General features: G+C 37.9%; 1 protein-coding gene across 1 annotated transcript in view; it reads left to right on the top strand.

The window, feature by feature from the left end:
• Window positions 1–20,312, top strand: part of LOC149206075 (sister chromatid cohesion protein PDS5 homolog A-like) — a 224,097-nt gene that overhangs the window by 124,415 nt on the left and 79,370 nt on the right. The window contains 5 exon segments of the mRNA XM_089395279.1: window positions 11,554–11,640; window positions 11,805–12,169; window positions 12,172–12,502; window positions 12,615–12,731; window positions 13,179–13,264. Coding sequence (XP_089251405.1) covers window positions 11,554–11,640; window positions 11,805–12,169; window positions 12,172–12,502; window positions 12,615–12,731; window positions 13,179–13,264 — 986 coding nt within the window.

The following is a 20,312-nucleotide window of genomic DNA, read 5'->3' as shown; positions in this document are numbered from 1 at the left end:
ATGTAGCTGATGATGTAGATGCTAGGACTAGATATTGTAATTTGTGTGTAACAGCCTACAGGTGGTTCCACGTCCATGGCTTGGGCAACTTAATTGGGGCCCAAGTCCTTCAAAGGAGCATTTTGACACCCACAGGTGAGGCGTTTAGAGCCATGGATTTCCTAGTTGTAGTAGAGTATCACACATCGCCATAGGCACGTCCAACAATCACAACATTCCGACACTTTGCCCTACATTGATGAATTTTATGGGATGATGCACTTGGACTAGGCATGCCATCAATCGCCTTAGCATTTCATGAGGGATTGGCAATTGAATCTAGGGCCCAAAGGAGGATGGTCTCACACGTTGAGATAGGGAGAGCTCGCACCACCTTGAGAGCCCTTAGCATTGGAGTAGAGAGAGGCATTTTAACTTCCAGGAGACCCATGAGACCACTTTTGTGCCCCAAAGTGAAAATTGGGGTCTACAAAGGGAGATTGATAGGGATCTAAGGGCCAACTCCTAGGAGACGATTTTGGAGGGCCTCTACTCACATCATGGCACCCTGAGCCCTCAACGCTTGCCTTAAGCAAGCTTACGCATGGATGACATTAGCATCATCACTCATAGGACTCACACGTGTGGGCTAGTTTGAGTTTTTTTCATTAGCTACTAGGTCAACTTATGACCTAGTTTGTTTCTTGCACATTATTTTATTGTTTTAGGGGCTAGTAGGCTAAAATAGGAACTTGACCTCCTCATATAAATAGAGGAGTCATTTGTATCATTCATCATCACACTCTTGAGAAGCCTATTGGCGTAATTCGACTTTCTTTTTTTTGGAGAATTTAGATCCATTGATGCATTTTGATATTTGGAGCTAAAACATTGTGTTTGGAGCTATTCTTTGGATCAAATGGATGGAATCTCTTTGCGTGTTATCTTGTAAGTGTACTTGTTATTGAATATTTACTTTCTACATGTCTAATGTATGGAATATTGTTGATTCTAGGTTATGCTAATTGTGCCCTAATTTGTTGAAAATATATTGAATGCTATCTAAATGATCTAGTGCATGCATTACTCATACATAACATGTGAATTGAATGTCCTAATGTTGAACTTTGGTTAAACTCTCCCATGAAAAGTCCATTCTCCATTGCATAGATAATTGTTTGAAGTCTTGTTGCTAGGGCTTCAAGATTTTGGCCTACTTGGAAAACCTTTGGCTGATCTAACACATCATAGAGTCCATAATCCTAAGGAAAAAGGCACTGGTCTACTCTGTTGGTGATCAATCTCTTTTCCAATCCATAAATTCTTCTCTTGATTTTGGCCTCTTCAAGGATAAGCTCATAATCTCGGGCTCAGTGTGTATCCCTAGGTAAGGGATGTTTTGGGGATTGGAGAGCCTAAACATCACGGGGAGGGTATTTGCCACAAAATCTCTCCTTTTGTTGCCATAATTGTGACCACCTAGGATGGCGCTGCTGCAATCAAAAGACTGCCAAGAGTTAGTGTCAGCACTGAGGATGATGTTCCTTTAAGGGGGAGAGTATTGTAACATCCTTATCTTCATCCCCTGGTTAAGTTGCATTTAATTGTAATTAACTATGTGAATGGTATTGTATCACATGTATTTAATTGTTGTTGTCATGACAAACCAACCTAAGTGATTGCACATGTTATGTATGTAAATATTCCTCAAAGTGTGAGGGGGATGGTGGGGGGGGCGCGGTCGTGGACTTCTTTGTGTCTAGGATCTAGCTTAAGAGTGGTTTATTAAGTGGGATTTTCTTCGGAAGTTGTGATTTACCAACCATTTGGAATTGTTTTCCAAGGAATTGTTGTTGCTATCCTATTAATTACTAAAACATGGTGATCATGTCTTATATCATTTTCATCTATAACACATTTTTGTTGTGGCTGTTTGTCTCTAGGATCTTGAGCTTTGGATTCTCTAGAATTTCACATGATTAGTTATCATTGTGGAGCGTTCGGCAAGGAGATTCAAGCACCAGGTAAGTGCATTTCATCTCTATTTTTTTGCATTTCTATTACATCAGTTTGTATATGAATTTTTTTTGACAAATTTGTGCATGTTTTGTTTATTTTTTTACAGTATTCATGGCTCAATCAAGAGCAGCAGTTAGGGGGCAAAGGAAGGGGAAATTACATCAGTTTGTATATGAATTTTTTTTTGACAAATTTGTGCATGTTTTGTTTATTTTTTTTACAGTATTCATGGCTCAATCAAGAGCAGCAGTTAGGGGGCAAAGGAAGGGGAAAAATGTCTCCATTGGAGATGCCCGTCCTCCCTCGATATCATCAGAGTCTGCTGCAAGTAATGTTGAGGGAACAAGAGGACCTAAAGACAACATTGAGAAATATCCCTTGTGGAAATATGTCACAAGAGAGGATGGGACAAGCACCAAGGGGAAGGGAGGAGGCAATGTGCAATGGAGATGCAACTTTTGCCACATTTCTTTCAAAAGCACATATTACCATGTGAAAGGCCATTTGTTGGCTTTACCAGGTTGTGGAATTGGAGCTTGTAAAGCTGTTCCTTTACAAAAGAGGAAAGAAATGGAAAAGGAGTTCACTGTTGGTATGGCAAATGTGGCTGCAAAATCAAGAAAAACCAAGAATGAAGACCCCCTTCCATTTTTGAGGAAAGGCACCACCAAATTTCCATTTGAGAGTTCTATTGGGGGACAAGCAGCAAAAAGAAGAGCAATTTCACTTGGTCCAGTGGACAAGATTTTTCAAAAAGAGAAACGGGAAGAGCTTGATCTCACCATTGCCTTCTTTTTCTATCAAAACTTCATATGATTTAATATTGCACGCTCACCTCTATTTATTGAGATGTGTCGAGCTCTAACTCACGGGTCTCCATCATGGTATGTGCCTCTTGGTTCAGAGAAGCTTAGAACCACATTGTTGACGAAGACAAAAAAAGAGGTGCAAAAAATGCTTGAGCCTATTAAAGCATCATGGCCAACATCTAGGGTTAGCATTGTTTCTGATGGATGGACAAATCCAGCACGACACCTAATCATCAACTTCATGGTGTCTTCCTTGAATGGTCCAGTTTTCTTGAAAGCAGTAGATACACTTGGAGAATACAAGGATGCACAATTTATGGGTGAGTTATTTATTAAAGTTATTGAAGATGTAGGTGTTGATTCTTGTGTGCAAATCATTACAGATGAAGATGTAGGTGTTTGCAACGCTGCTGGCATGATTGTGGAAGCTAAATATCCACAAGTGTTTTGGACACCTTGCATTGTCCATTCATTGAACTTAGCACTGAAATCCATTGCTTTTGATGTGCTTTGGATTGGTAACATTATTGAGGATGCACGACATATCCATAACTTTGTGCAAAATCATACAAATGCCCTCACTATCTACAAGGAGTACAACAATCTATCATTGTTGAAGATTGCTGATACACGGTTTGCCTCTTCATTCATGATGTTGAAGAGGTTGAGGGAGGTCAAGACCGCTCTTGGGGCCATGGTTATTTATGAGTTTTGGTCTTTTTGGAGAAAGACAGATCAAGTAGCCTCTAAAAGAGTGAAGGACACAGTGCTAGATGATGCTTGGTGGGAGATGGTAGATCTAATTATTCAGATCATGGACCCTATCATTTCTTTGCTTCGATTTGCAGATACAGACAAACCCATCCTAGGAGAGGTTTATGAGGGATGGGATTCCATGATTGAGTCTGTGAGGAGCATTATTCTACAGAGTGAGTGCCCCGAGTATGAGACATCACCAAAGGCCTTTTGTGGTACTATACAAGATATTCTTGTCAGTAGATGGGACAGAATTGCACACCTTTACATTGTTTGGCTCACTCATTGAACCCAAAATACTGCAACCATGAGTGGCTGAATGGTGGACCTTCCCGCAGATTCCCTCCTCACATGGATGGTGAAATTTCACAGGGGAGGAAAGATGCATTTAGGCGGGTTTTCTAGGATAGAGCATCCCTTGATGAGGTGGAGGATGCTGTTGCAGAGTTTTCCACCAGCATTGGTCGATTTGCAGGACATGATGCGATTAGAGACAGGGGGGCTAAGAAGCCCTATTCTTGGTGGGCAAATCATGGGCAACAAGCCCTCCTCTTCAGTAGTTAGCCATGAGGCTCCTCTCTCAGGTGACTTCATCCTCTTGTTGCGAGAGGAATTGGAGCACATACGGGAATTTGTATACTGTGAAGAAGAGCAGGCTTGAGCAGTCCAGGGCAGAGACAATGGTGTATGTGCACACCAACCTTCGTCTTATTTACAGGCAGATGGAAGAGTGGTTGAGGGGAAAGACACAGATGTGGGATGTCTTTCCTGAAGATATGGGTCTGGACAACAGTGTTGAGTTGGCATTGGCCAACATGGATCTCAATGATCCAGTGCTAGAGCCTGTTAGATTTGATGATAGTGATATTTTAGAGGGGTCATCCTCCACACCAGCAGATGCAGAGGCAACTATGGATACAGGGGAGGAGGAGGATGCAGAGGAGAGTAGTGGTGACCATGATGATGAGGACATTGATTCTGATTTTGATGATGACTATGAGGATTGTTGACTCATGAGTCATGGGCTACTATTGCCTTGAGGCTTGTATACCTGTAGTTGTTTTATATTTTCTATTTCTATTTGCCATTGGCATTGCACTACCTATGTAACACATTTTGATTTGATGACTCAATGAGAAAACTACAGTTCTCAGTGTCTTTATCTTACTATCTTGTAAGTTGTCACTTGTCTTTCATTTATGAATCATGATTTATGTGACATGTATTTGAATTTTGTATGTACTATGCGTGCTATAATGTTACTAACTTACTTTGTAAACAGTAAAACCAACATCTAGATGAAGATCTATGTTTGAAATCAATGAATTTGTATCATTAATGAGAATTTGTGTAAGAAATATCTAATTTTTAATATATATATATATATATCATTGTTTTAAAAAACGGCCGTTTCGATACCGAAACGGCCGAGTTGATCCGAGCCGATACCCTCAGCCATGACTCGGCCTTTGAAACGGTACGTTTGGCCGAGTTAGCCATGACTCGGTCGAGTCATGGGTCGAGTGACTCGGCCAACTCGACCGTTTTTGTTATGACTCGGCCGAGTCACAAAAAGCCGGCCCAGAACACGTTAAACAGCAATTTAATATTTTTTTAATGGATTTTTAAGGTGATTTCTGATTGGTTTGCACTCCAAGGTGTTATATGAATTTGCTAAATGTCATTTGGGGTCCATTCCCCCTCCCAAACCCTATTTAACACACTCAAATGCTCTCTACTATTGATATGCTATTCAAATTTCATGGTAATGTTAAATTCTTAAAGTAAAAGTGACATTCTCCTTAATCTTCATTTTCATCCTTTTACTTAAATTTTTAACATTACCATGAAATGACTCAGGATGTTTGAGAGTGGTTTCGGCCTCATTGGATTTCATATGGAGAAAGTAGAATTTTAGATTTCATTCAAAATCCAGCAGACTTATCAGTTTTTCAGGATTTCAGGATTGGAGGATTTCAGTGTTTCCATTGAATTTTGTCATGTATTAGGGTATGGCGCTCTTATTTAATCAAGAGCACCAATCCCTCTATGTACCTTGATGTTAGTGACATTGGTTGTCGAACTCCTCTGGGATTCGCTCCCAAACCAGGAGCTTCTGAAAATGTCGCTCCCGCTCCCATTTTCGCTCCTGCTCCCAAGTAACACAAAGAAGAGAAACCATTTGGATAAAAAACGGTTAAATGATCTAGTTTATGTCCAATACAACCTCCAGCTCAGACGAAACCATTTGCTGAACAAAAGACCTGATTCAGATCCCATTGTGTTGGAAGACATTGATCCAACATGAGATTGGGTAGTGGAGAGTCGTCCAGCAGAGTTTGATCTTGATGAGGATCTTGATCTAGATTTAGATATCGAGACATCAATTGAACTTGAACATGCTGTTCAGTTGAATGCAGATCCCAATCCACCATCCTCAGTCTCACAGCCAGCAAGGACTCCAGTTGTAGGTGTGTTTGGAAACATGAATGAAAATCTCTAAAATTATGTTTAAAATCTTTAAAATTATGTTTTTTTATAAAAAAAATAAATATTTAATGTATTTTTTACAACGACCGAGTCATTGAAATCGAGCCGGCCGAGTCATTACTGTTTCGGAGTCGATCCTTGGCCGAGTCGGAGTTGGAGTCAGAGTCTTAAAACATTGATATATATATATATATATATATACAAATCCTATGTTTCTTGTTCCAGGGGGTCAACGTGTCCGAATCTGACTCTCGAATCCCCATATCCTACGAATCCCGAATCCCCGTGTCCAGTGACTTAGGTTATTGGCCATAACTAAAGCTCAACTTTGGATTAGAAATGACAGTTTTTTTATTTTTCAATTCAAACTTTTTTATTTTTATATAAATACAAATGTATATAAAGGCACGAAAACATACTAGAAATGCTGAAAAGCGCACAGAGCAATGGGTTGCGAGTTGTTGAACTTTGGACATAGTAGGTAGCTACAATGTGAGGGTTTATTGGATCTTCAATGACTTTCATTATGTTTTATGATGATAACGTAAGCCTTTAATCTCTTCCTAGGCATGGACCTTGAGCAATTAGTATCATACCTAGAGTTAGTAATATTAGGACCAGACTCGAATCGATTGAATTGGCTGGCTGGATTGGTTCTTATGCATTTCCAGGTCAAGCTGGTTCAGCCAACTTGAGTTGCCCAATTTCATACAGAATTGGTTGGTAACTTGGTTCCAAGACTGCACTTGCTGGTTCCAGTGGAATTGGTTTTTTCAGTCTGAACAAGTGTTGTACATCACAATATTATTGGAATTATCGTGATAATGTCACCAAAACCAACATCGGTGATCATATCGACATTATATATTGCGATAAATTCAATTTTTGAAGTTATTATGATTGTTAAGGTGATTATCGCAATAATTTGGAAATTATCACTCTGCCCGTGTCAATATCACCTTTAACAATTTTTTTTGTTATTTAGCCCTCTTTTTGCAAAAATGAGTTAGCGGATTGAGCTTTCTGGATAATGTGGCTATTTTTCATCGAGCAAACAAGGGAAAATCTATTGTTCTTATTTACCATGATTCATCTCATAAGATACATTCTCTAGTAATTAATGGTTACATTAAATTCTTAAAGTAGAATCCTTTTGCTTAAATTTTTAACATTACTAGTAATTGTTTCATGATGTTTGAGAGTGGTTGCAAGTTCCATCCTCATTTGATTTCATATATAGAGTAGAATTTTAGGTACCATTCAAAATTCAGCAGAGTTAACAGTTTTCAGTATTTCAGGATTGACAGGTTGCAGTGCTTTCACTAGTTTATGTCATGTACGATTGAATGGAAACTGACATTTAATCAAGTGCAGCAAGCCCTCTATGTACGTCAATGTTGGTGGCATTGACTGTTGAACTCCTCTGTCACGACCCTAGTAAAAATGTGCCCTTACTCAAGCAAAATCACTGATTAGGCATGTTAAGCCTTTTTTATCTTATTTTAATGCTAAGAGGGTGATATTGATGATGATGGTGATCCCAATATAAGCAACGATTCAATGTTATGTAACCATTTGTTGTAGAATGAACTTTTTTTGGACTCTACAGGCCATTTAGAGCCTCTTTTTTCATGTATTTTGGTTTAGAGATGGATTGCACCTGCTGTTATTTTAGTTACATGCACCTGTACCTAAGTCACTGGATTCGTCCTAAACCCCCTACGAATCCCGAATCCAGCGAATCCGACACGATTCGGTCCGGATTCGTGTCCAAATCATATGACACGTCGTGTCCATTTCTGACACGTCGAATTCGAGGTCGTGTCACGATTTTCAAAAGCGTGTCGCGATTTTGGGACACGTGTCCTATTCCCAGGACTCGCTAAGCTCAATGCGGGAAAAAAAGGGCGTGTTTGCTCATTAATATTTTCATTTGGCAAGTGATTTGTGCTGTTGGCAGGTGATTTGTTCTGTTGCAGCAAGGAGTAGAGCATTTTGGCAGCTTCATGATCAAGTCTAGGCCCTAGTATTGATATGCTATTCATGGTAATGTTAAATTCTTAAAGTAAAAGTGACATTCTCCTTAATCTTCATTTTCATCCTTTTACTCAAATTTTTAACATTACCATGAAATGACTCAGGATGTTTGAGAGTGGTTCCGGCCTCATTGGATTTCATATGGAGAAAGTAGAATTTTAGATTTCATTCAAAATCCAGCAGACTTATCAATGTTTCAGGATTTTAGGATTGGGGGATTGCAATGTTTCCATTGAATTTTGTCATGTATTAGGGTATGGAACTCATATTTAATCAAGAGCACCAAACCAAGAGCTTCTGAATATGTCGCTCCCGCTCCCAAGTAACACTGTTCCTGATGATATGGGTCTGGACACCACTGTTGAGTTGGCATTGGCCAACATGGATCTCAATGATCCAGTGCTAGAGCCTGTTAGATTTGATGACTTAGAGGGGTCAACCTCCATACCAGTAGATGCAGAGGCGACTATGGATATAGGGGAGGAGGAGGATGCAGAGGAGAGCAGTGGGGACCATGATGATGGGGACAGTGATGCTGATTCTGATGCTGATTGATGCCTTGAGGCTTGTATACCTGTAGTTGTTTTATATTTTCTATTTCTATTTGCCATTGGCATTGCACCAACACTACTTATGTAACACATTTTGATTTGATGACTTAATGAGAAAACTACAATTGTCAGTGTGTTTATCTTACTATCTTGCAGTTGTAAGTTGTCTTTCAGTTATGAATTATGAATCATGATTTAAATTTTTAATAGATTTATCATTTATGTGACCAGTACCACTGACATTTATTTGAATTTTTAATGTACTATGCATGCTAATAGCTATAGATGAAGATCTATGTTTGAAATCAATAAATTTGTATCACTAATTAAAATTTGTGTAAGAAATATGATAATATCTAATTTTTAATATATATATATATATATTTTTTTTTAATAAAATAATATATAACGTGTCCTAATGTGTCCTGTTCCGGGGGGTCAGCGTGTCCGAATCCGATACCACGAATCTCGAATCCTACGTGTCCCGAATCCCCGTGTCAGGTGACTTAGACCTGTACTATACGCGTGAGAAATTTTACATATTTGTGTATATTGGTTTGGATTCATATCGATGCACATGTGTGTGTGTATATGTGTTTCAAAATTTGAATATTTTATGTATATTTTGGTCAACCTGTCTTACCATCCAGGTTTGTTCCAGTGCCCATCTGGATCAAGCTCCTGGGATTGACAGATATCATATTTCAGTATCGATGTCTCACGTATGCAGTATGACTTGATATCTTATATATCAGTTTTATTTTCATATTTATGTAGCAACATGTTTGTTTGATTTTGTTGTTGCTTTAGAAGTTGAAAAAGCTGAAAAAATGATTATTATTATTATTATTTTTGAGGTTTCCTGATTTTCGATAATTTCTGTTTTCTCCCCTGACATTGCTGATTGTGATAAATTCCCAGTAATGATAAATGTAACATTGCTCTGAACCAGTCGGTTCTGTACAGAGTCTGTCTTCTCAGTCTGAACCAGCTGGTTCCATACAGTTCTGTATGGGCACATGTGGGCTCACCAAATTCAGCTAAAAATAAAAAAATATACCAAAAATTTAAAGCCTAAAACTCTAAACCTAAATCTAAACCCCTGCTTGATATATGCATGAGAAAATGTTATATATTTGTGTCTAATGGGTTGGATTCACATGGATGTACATGAACATATTTTTTAATCAAAATTTGAATATTTTATGTTTTTTTTGATTTACAGTATATTGTTTCCAATTTTTTATCGGTTATATTCTGGTTTTTGGTGTAGATTGGTTGAGTAACCAATTTAGTCCTGATAACATTATAACTGCAACAGACTTGATAACAAAATTTGTTCAGGGTGATGATAAAAGATCCCAAATAAAACCCGAACTTTGATGTTTGAGGAGAAGCTTGATCATGTGTGTGAGAGAGAGAGAGCACACACACGCACTTTATTAGATGCCATTAAATTGTTGATTTTTCTTATAGTAGAAACTGATTTTCTAATCTGATAATTACTTCCAATGATTTGTATTCTCAAGTTGTCTTATGTCACTTGAATCATTAAGTTATTATACATAGAAAAATCTCAACTATAATGCAATAACCATAGGATCATAAAGAGACAGCGAAACACAATAAGAGACATAAGATCACCCTGGTAAAAGCCAACCTTGGGAAAAGCCCAGCGGACTTTTCTTCTAAGGAGAATTCAGTCTTCAACAAAGTTTACAATATAAATTGTCTAGAAATCTGTGCCAATTTCCAAGCACAAAATACCAGTCAAACCTGGTCAAAGGAGAGAGAATCTGACTTCTGTTAGCTTAGTCAAATCTGGTCAACAGGTTGATTTTTGGTCTGTTCTGCTTCTGGTCAACAATAGTCAAAGGAGGCCAAATTTTGGCCCTGCAACTTCCTCAGAGAATTTGGTCAAACTGTCACAGTTGACCTGTGGTCAACCTTAGTCAAACAGATTTGGTCAATATCCAGATTTCAGCCCAGAAATTTGGTCAATGTTTAGTCAAAGATGCCCAGAATATTCGCTCCAATAATCAGTCAAATAGCCCAGAAAATGCCAAAGTCAATGCTGGTCAATGAGTCAAACTTCACTTCAGATTTTGGAGGTCAACTTCAGACTTCTTCTGCTCCTCCGTATATGTGAATAGATGACTTCTTGCTCTTGTTTGAATGATCCAAATTATGCCTAGCGAGGAGATTGAATTGACTTATTTATATTGGCCAAATAGGTGCCCTCTAATCGTGGGGTCAACTTAGGTTTCTTGGAGCCTACATAAACCAATATAAAAGAAAATATTTTTTCTTCTAATATTTATAATTTCTTTTGCTGATTTTGAAGGCTTCTTGGCATGCGGAAATACCTCCCAATGCTATAAAAATCAACATAAATGTAGGTCAGCTGAAATATCTAATGTGGCTTGCTGTGCATGAATGAGAAGTCATCTTAGATAAAAGTTAAAAGCTGGAGTTTGTTAGATAAAGCTGGAGCTAAAATCTATAAGTGAAAATACTGGGAAAAAATTATTGGTCAATATTCATTTGTAAGATGGGTCAAAAAATTAATTCCTTCCTTTTTCAAAACATTACCAAATAGTAAATACTGTGGTGCATAGCCAACTTTTGAGGAGTTCTGAGTCTTTTTGAGGAGACTTGTATTTTCTATTTCTAATAGCTGTAGTTTAAATAATCAGTTGTCAAATACATTGCAGGAAATGCTAGACTCAAAGAATGCAAATCTTTATGGCACTTTGAACGAAATTTCTGTCTCTTCTACCATGCAGCTAGCTTCCTTTATATTAAAAATTGTAGGAATCATTTATTGGGCAGTTAGATTTTTGTAATGCTGCTTATTTTATTATATTTCCACTGTCTATATTTACCTTATTTCAATTGGTTATGGATTTCAGGCAGATGTAAGACATTTGAGTGCAGGCCTTGCTGGTACTCATGTTTTTGCTCATTATAAGGCATCAATTATGGGCCAAACAGCTCAGGTTAGTGTTTTCAAATTCATGTGTGTTGAATGCAGTGAAGAATTTGCTTTGTCACCATGTTATTGAAGATACGTATTTCCATAAAGAAGTTTAGTGACTAAAATTATGTATGCTGTATTCTTACATAACAACCTTCTTCACTCTTTTCTTGTAAATTGCTCTAGCTAACTCGAAACCACAAGACAAAGATAAATATTGATGAAAATGTGGCTAAAGAAAGCGATGAGGATGATCTGGAAGTGCCTCTGCGAAAGATGATGCAGTGTGGCAAACTGCAAGGAATGAGAAAGCAGAATAATCTTGGAGTCCGAACACCTAGAGAAGCATCAGGTCTACTAAAAAGTTGCAGTAAGGAAGCATCAAACGTGTTGCTCAGGGCAGCTGGTATTCAATCAGATAAAGCTTCAAAAAGTCAAGATTCCAATAAACTTTCATGTAAAATTTCAAATGGAATTAAGAATACAAGAAGAGATGATGTGCCTGAAAAAGATATTGTTGATAATCCAGTTAGCAGTGATATGGAAATGTCAAGTATGCAGAATATGTCTTAGGTTCTAATCTAGGACGTGCAAAAGGTTCTGGTAAAAAGTCAAAATTTAAAAGTGTCAAACCCCAAGGTTTGATGATGCTAAAAACTGGAGGAGAACCAGCTGGTCTCGATGGAGCAAAATTTAGGCCTTCTGAATTATCTTCCAGTCCAATCTCAGAACAGAGTAAAGTTTCACCAGCACAAATATCTACTCTAGATGCCAGTGATGTTTTTATATCTAAAAGAGCACAGAAATTCCCTTCTAGAACTTCAAATGTTTTGAGAGAGGATGCTACTGCTAAAGCAAGGCAAGAAATGCATGAGCATAAAGAGGTAAATATATGAAATAGGTTGTTCTTTCAATTATTCAAATCCATTTGAAAACATGGAGGAAACATCAAATATACACTCGGGTAGAAATGTGTTTCTTCTTTCTTCCTGTCAGGAGAAGTCAATTGCTCAGCCAGAATCTATTTCAAAGGCTTTGAGTGGTAGTTCAAGGAGTCCCATGGGGTCTTCCAGAAAGACCTTGAAGAGGAAAAGAATTTCAAGATTGCAGAAGGTAATCTTCTCTCCTTGGGAAGAGTTAGTTGTTTCCTTCTGTCTCACCACGAGTTACAATTTTGATGGATTTATGGAGGGTTTTATCTTTAATTAAGTTTGAAGGCCTTTCATCTTCTTGCCCATCTATTTACTGTGATGGACTTTCTGGATGCTTCTTGTTTTTCTCCAAGCAAGAGTGCACTTTATTGCTGTTTGCATGGCTTGAATTCTGGTAGTTTGTGTAGTTTGCCTGGGAGGTAACAATATTTAGATTTGGTGAATTTATCAGTGTTCTCCTTGGTCTTGAGTTCTACAGTTACTTTTGCTCAATATGTGAACATTGAATGACATACACTGTGTGGAAAGCAAAAGCATAAACTATTGGCATATATTATTTGTTGCTCCTTGTGTATATTAACTGTCAATAAGGTCTATGATTAAATGGTTTCATTTTCTTTGTTTGCAGAGTCCTGGCAAAACAAATAAACGAAATATTGATTATGAAAAGTTGACTGGATATAGGATTAAAGTCTGGTGGCCTCTTGATATGCAGTAAGTGTTTTTATTTCTTTTACCATCTACTTGAATTTTTGGCGATCCTTAATTATGTTAATCTTTGATGAATTCGTCAAGTCAATTCTAATGATTTAATTAGATCAGTTAAACAATTCACTAGTGAAAAATGCAATTTGCAAATATAATTTTGTTTTTCTTGTTTGTTTGCCCCACGGGGGATTTGAACCTTGAATCTCATGGTTTATATAATACTTCATAACACGTTGATCGCCAATTGAGTTGCCCCTGTGGGCAATTTGCAAATAGAATTTGAAGAGGAAGGCTGATTCTCTTTACCATGCTTCATTTTATGAGTTCATTAGCAAAACACGTCACATATTATAAACTTGGGAGTTGTGAAAGGGTGACTGAATATTTAGTTGCCTACATGATATGAAAAGAAAGAAATCAATTATCATACTGATAAATTCAGTTGACAAGCAAAGGTCAATGATAGTAGTGAAAACCATCAAATGTTTGAACACAAGGGAAAGTGCCTACAATATCTATGATCTGAGTTTAGGTAGTGCAAAGTACATAAATTCAATAAGCTAAGGATTGATAGTATTAGCATAAATAACATATAACTGAAGGCATGTGACAAAATGAAGTGCCTTGGAGGAGCAACGATGTACATGGTATATGAAACTATTCATTATATTACCTCTCAAATCCTTATTTCTTGAGATAATGTCCTAAAGTTCAAGTGAAACCTTGGAGGAACTAGGAGGGATGCCACTGCCACCCCACAAACCCGCTTCACACTTTAGGCTGGCTCTCCTTTGGCTTAATGGGGGCTTCCCTCGAATAAATTTACTTGAACTTATGCAATGAAGTAGAAGGTGAAGTGAAGAGAAAGTTATAGCAAAACATTCTGATAAAGTTTTAGGAAATAATATGGATGAATGGACCAATGACTAGTTTCTTTTGATCGGGCATAGGGGATCAAATCAAGGTTTGCGGGGGGCTATCCTATTGAGGAAAATATCATAATTGAAGCTGAAACTTACAAGCTACAAAGACGCTTTTCTTGTTAGCTGAAATTGCAAAAATGTAACTAGAAAGATCACAAAAGTAGATGAACTCCAACCCTTATGAAGATTATGATTACCTAGAATGAAAGGTGTGTGCTTTTAACCAAGAATAGAGAAAGAATGCATCTATAAACAACATCCCAAGGATAGCTTAAAATAAGAAGGAATAATGTTAGCCAATTTAGTGCTCCATAAACATATGCCAAGATAACTCCAGCAATAAGAGAGAGCAGTTAGATGTAAAACATTTAAATCTACAAGACATCCTCTTCCACAAAGAATTTCATTAATCCTTCAAGTGCATCCTATAGATATTCAACTATGTTCCAAGCGATTTCTCCCCAAATCCACCGTGCATCAAATGGAGAGATACATAGATTTTAGCTCCGTCTTCTAAAAGTTAAGGAAGTGTTTGTTTTCGGAGATCCATATGATTCTCAACAACTTCTTTCATAATAGTAAAGATGAGTTGTTGAGATCCACTTTCTTCTTCAAGAAGAAACAATACAATGTCCAAGGAAAACAATATGATAAGGCTCTTATGTAATCGACTCCATGACACGAGATAACAATAATAAAATGATGTTGGTTATGCCCTGTGTCTTCTCCAAGGTGATTGATCATGTCAACAAGCTCCATTATGTTCTCTGAAACTCCTCCAAGGTAGGTCAATTCTCTAACAACCTCCATAAATGAACAATAACCAACTCCCAATGGCACAATGGTCAAAATGTTGCGAGAGTTTTAAAATGACAGGTTCAAAATTGTCATAACTGCCTTAACATTTATTGGATTCTTTATTATAACCACTTTTTGGAAATGCCTTGGCCACTTTGCATCTAATGGGGTTGATAAGGTAGCAATCAGGGCAGTCTATCAGAATATATTTGCTGATAAACTAGCACTAAAAGTACCCTCTAACACATGTTATCTAAAAATAGTAAGAATACCAAGTCATAAGAAAGTACAAATAGCATGTGTGGGTGCTGCAGCCAAAATGCCCCATCAAAGAGTATTGACCTAGCAGATTATAGATAAAGCCCACAATGAGGATATCTGGTGAAAGCCCAGCCCACAATGAGGATAAATAAGAAGCCTAGATGTGTGCATGTACGCAAAAAATAGGCAAATTCTCTCACACTTGCTGAATAAAAGCTCCATCACATGGTCTCCTTTCAATTTTCCTAGTAAACCTAGCACTCGACAATACATTGAGCTAGCAGATTATAGATATACTGAACGGACATGCAGATTGGTTATTAACATTAAATTAGTGGAAGTAAAAGCATAACTAATCTCACAAAAATGACACAACAAATTTTGCCCAATCAAATCAGTTCATCATTAAAATATTCAGAACCTACTTGGGCTCCCATCTTGGGATATGGTCCAACTGAGGAAATACATGTGCAACAACTAGATGTGATCCTGTTGATCAAGCTCTCTTTCTCTGACTTGTATCTTCTTGTTGCCTCCCTTCTTCGGACCCAACACACTAGAGTATTATGTGAAAATTCCTCAATCGGAATCCCTATTGCAGCAATTGATGACATTACTCCTATTTGTTAAATTCCTTTAAACAAATTACTTGCAATTTCCTACAACAAATATCGTAATACATACACTGCAACCTCATTTAATTAAATTACGTGGAAACAAGAGACTGAGCAAGAAAGAAAATACAACACAATAGACACCGTTATTTTTGGACAAATGTCCCCGAAAAAACCCAATGTAGGAAAACTAGTGCAACAACTTTGAGGGTTTATTATTATTAAGCAGTAGCAAATTTTGAATACATCTCTAAATACCTTTTAGGTTATTCAGTTACAAAGAGAGAAATACTGGAAAAAAGATTTGTGAGATTACCTCACACAATCATTGAGAAAAATCCCATTTGATCTGGACACTGGATGAGGTGCCTTTGGTAGGCCCTACACTGCCTCTGTGTAGTCCTCACGTAGTCCCTGCGTAAACCCCTATAGACACTGCATCACCAAGCCCGCCGATCGATTTGCTGCACGAAGTCTTTGCTCTCAGCTTCCTGGTCTCACACCCCGTCTCTTGGCTTCTGAAACTAACTCTGCCCAACAAAATCTCAGACTCTCTCTCGCCCTCTGCGCTGCTTCTGCGTGGCCCTTCATGACCCTGCATCAGCCTCTGCGTGAGAGCTCCTAGATCACTTTCTGCCTCTCTCTGTTGGTGATTCTCCGACTGAGAAAATCTCTCTCTCCAGATGCTATCCCTGCCCCTCAACTACAAGAAATATCCTCGATCAGAACTTCCTAATGAGAACTTCTCAAATTCGATCTCTTGATCTCTTGGTGTCTTTTCCAAATGACCCTCAAGCTTCCTTTAATAGTCTTCTCATTGACATTCAACAACCGAGATTAAAAACTAATCAATGGCTAAGATCATTTTAGCTTGATCCTCATCTTCTTGTAGAAGTTACACCCACAATTATATTAATACCCATTAATATTTTTAATTTCCTAAGTTTAGACTTAAGGTCCCATTAAAAAATATTAATTATTTTACTAAAATTACCTTTGGGTGGAATTTCCCAAACGTTTTCTGGGTTCTTTGGAATACATGTACCCAAGCTTCTCTGCAAAATTTGAAGCCTAGAGTACATCCGATGCTACCCCAAATCAACATTTACACTCCACAGGAAATGAAGAGACTTGACTCACAGTCACTAATTCTCTTTCAATTACTTGTTTTAGTCTAGATCTTTAGTCCACTCAAGCCTGCCTTGTTCCCTTATGGACACTGGTATGTCATTTTCCTTTTTTGGTTTCCCTTATTGCGTGGTCAGGATGGACTTCCAAGGTTGGAGGCAGCTAGGTCACAGGAGTTGGTTTACTCCATTAGGGGACTCAAGGGCTTTTGGAGGAGTTTTTATGAGGTTTGATGGCATTCACTTGGTATCTTCCATCATTTGCACAGTTTGCCTTTCGTTCCGGTGCATTTCGACAACGACCATCATATCAGATTTGACATTTGAGGACAAACTCTCAAAATTTCTAGGCTTGATCTCCAAGGGCTCGGTTAGTAATTGCTTGCATGATGGGAATGGTCTTCAAATAAGAAATCTACGCCAACACTTGTACACTAGGTTCCTCTACTTTCTTACAATTGTTCAGTGATTTTTAGCAGCTCTAATTATGTTTCTAGGTAGGGTGATATGACAGGTGTATGTTGCTCTTAGATATGGCAGTGAGCTTGTTGAGTTTCCCATGTATGCTTATTACCATTATGAATCTTGTTGTTCGACCTTGCCATGAGTCTTGTAGCATTTTTGAGACAGAATGGTTGTTGTTTACTATTGTCAAATTGAATGTTGCAGATTTGTGAGGTTGTAGTGATAAAAAAATTATCGTTGTAGAGTTTATATGTTTGTTTCTACTGAGTGTTGTTGAAAGGGCTTGTATTTAGTGCTGTATCTTGAGAACATTATTGTTATAGGTGCCTTGTATGCTAATGTCTTGTTGCTACTAAATAATGGAGTATTTGTGAAGCACCTCTTAAATCAACACAATAGTGCATCAGCGGACTAAATCTGGATCAAAGACAAAAACATAACAACAAACCTTTTTCAAGAAGGGTCTATGCCATTCTTCAGAAAAACAACTTAGAGATATGCAAAAGGGGCAGGAAATAGGATACAAAATATTTGCACTTGGGACAAATTTGAAACACATGAGGGTCATAGTGAAAGGCCTTCTCAAACTAGAAGAACTAGACACACTCCTTTCTGAGATAGATCAGTTAGAGGGGAAGAAGTTGATGTGGGCTTTGAAACTCGCCATGCTAGCTTTAATACAACCCAAGTTTTTGGAGTACCCTTGTGAAGGGGTGACACTTCCGGTTGCCTCTTGTTTTAGTAGCATCATGATGTCGACCGCCCCTATAACTCCTTACAATGATGATGCCATGAGGAGAGTCCTCAATTTGATGGTAGAAATCTTGTGAGACTCGGATAACTCCACGTGTCTTACATTTGGGAAGAAGCTTCAGGTTTGGAAATTATGGCCATGACTAAGACTTATGAAATCATGTTTGATTTAGAGTGTGATGACCTGATCCTGCAAATGTTCCAATGCTTTTTCATCATTAGGAGACATCATCCCGACTTAGTCAAAACACACATGCAATCCTTCTTGTTATCATGTATGAGAGGCCGTGATGCCATTTGTCGGGAGTTGTAGTTTCGATTGTTGTCCATTTGGAGGAGAGAACAGTTGGTCTCACCTGTTGCTTATGAGCTAGCCAAAAGGTTGGTTGAGTAGAATATAAATCTGCTCAGGATGCAGTTGACCAGGGAGGAGCAACTGAGAGTTGATGGGACATGCGATAAGAATTAGTTAAGGAGAAAGGGTCTTTGCTTCGTTTGCAAGGAACCTTGGGGACTTGACCATTCATGCTTGAATGACATAGAGGGGATGAGAAAGGTAGATCATGGGGAGACTCATTTTGACCATCCAGATGAGGATTCTTTCGAAGAGCATCAACAAGCATGTGAGGATGATGGCAACAACCGTGGTATGCTTGACTATGTGATGGATAGGTTTGATTCGCAGCAAATTATTCCCATGCGAGGAGCAGACCAGGGAGGTGAGCTATTAATGGCGATCTAGCATGGCGAGCACATAGAGGGGCTTGAGTAGACCTGTAGAGATGCTGATGGCAGCCCAGGAATACATCCATGTTCGATGAGTTCGCATGTGCAGCACACAGTAGAGCACAGTATGTGTGATGGGCCATTTTTGGAGAGTCAATGAATGGCTCATATTGAGCCCATCGTGGAGGAGGATGAGCACTAGTCCCTGGGGTCAACCATTGATGAGGGGCATGTAGATGTGCAGACAACCAACAGGGAGGTAGTATTTGTAGACATTGGTCACCAGGAGGCGTTGAGACCTGACATGACAGTTTTGCAGGTGATGAGTGGATCGGTGGAGCATGGAGTTTCGGGTCAATTGAGGGAGGCTCTTTTGGAGGTAGTGGTGCATCCATATTTGGGTTTACCCATTGACGAGGTGCAGGTAGACGTAGTGGAAGCTAGGAAAGCTACAATATTTCTAGGCAATGATTCTCTCTAGGGGTACATAGATGTAACGAATAAAATATATAAATAATATAAATATAATGTAAAAGATAATAATCATAAATAATAGTTAAGTTAAGCTAATAATTAGGTTGAAGAGGCATGTCTAATAGGACATGACTCTTCATGAAGAGACGCTTGCGTGATATATAAGCAAGCCTCTCGTTCTCATTGTAAATCATCATTCTTATTCTTATTCACATATTTAATATAATATTTATATTCTTAATGGATAATTTGATATTCCAAGTTTTCTGGAATGATTAATTAGTAGAAGGAACTTTGTTCGCTTCATTTGGTATCAGAGCCACGTTTGGCTGATCACCAGGCCTTTGGCTATCAACCTATCATCAAACTTGTTGCTGTCATAATTGAAGCGTTTCACTATATATTGGGAGATTCTCCATTTTTTAGGCGTTTGGCCATTAAAAAAAAAAAAAAAAATATAGGTAAATAAATTAAAAAAAGAAGAAGAAAAAAAAAAGTAAAAAAACAAAAAACAAAATGGATACAAAATCTCATACCAAGTATATTTAAAGCTTTTTACGTGGAGAAGCCCGTGGTTTTAAAAACAACCCATGGTAATTGCCCATGGTATTTTAAAAAGTTAAAGGAAAAAAAAGAAAAACAAAAAACAAAAGAATACGTTTTACTTTTTACGTGGAGAACATTTTAACGGAGGTTTTAAAAACAACCCATGGTAATAGCCCATGGTATTTTAAAAGTTAAAGAAACAAGAATACAAAAGCTCTTACGTGAAAGGTAAACATTACTTTTTACAGGAGGTTTTAAAAACAACCCATGGCAATAGCCCATGGTATTTTAAAAGTAAAAGATATTTTGATAACATTGGAGAAAAAAAAGTGTGATCTAAATAATTATAATCGTTTGTGACCATACC

The sequence above is a fragment of the Pinus tabuliformis genome, chromosome 1_2 (assembly GCF_031772625.1).
Source record: "Pinus tabuliformis cultivar Carrire ecotype Pingquan chromosome 1_2, CPIR1, whole genome shotgun sequence".
In the NCBI taxonomy this organism is placed as follows: domain Eukaryota; kingdom Viridiplantae; phylum Streptophyta; class Pinopsida; order Pinales; family Pinaceae; genus Pinus; species Pinus tabuliformis.
The sequence above is the reverse complement of the archived record's forward strand: the minus strand, read 5'-3'. Positions and strand labels throughout refer to the sequence as shown.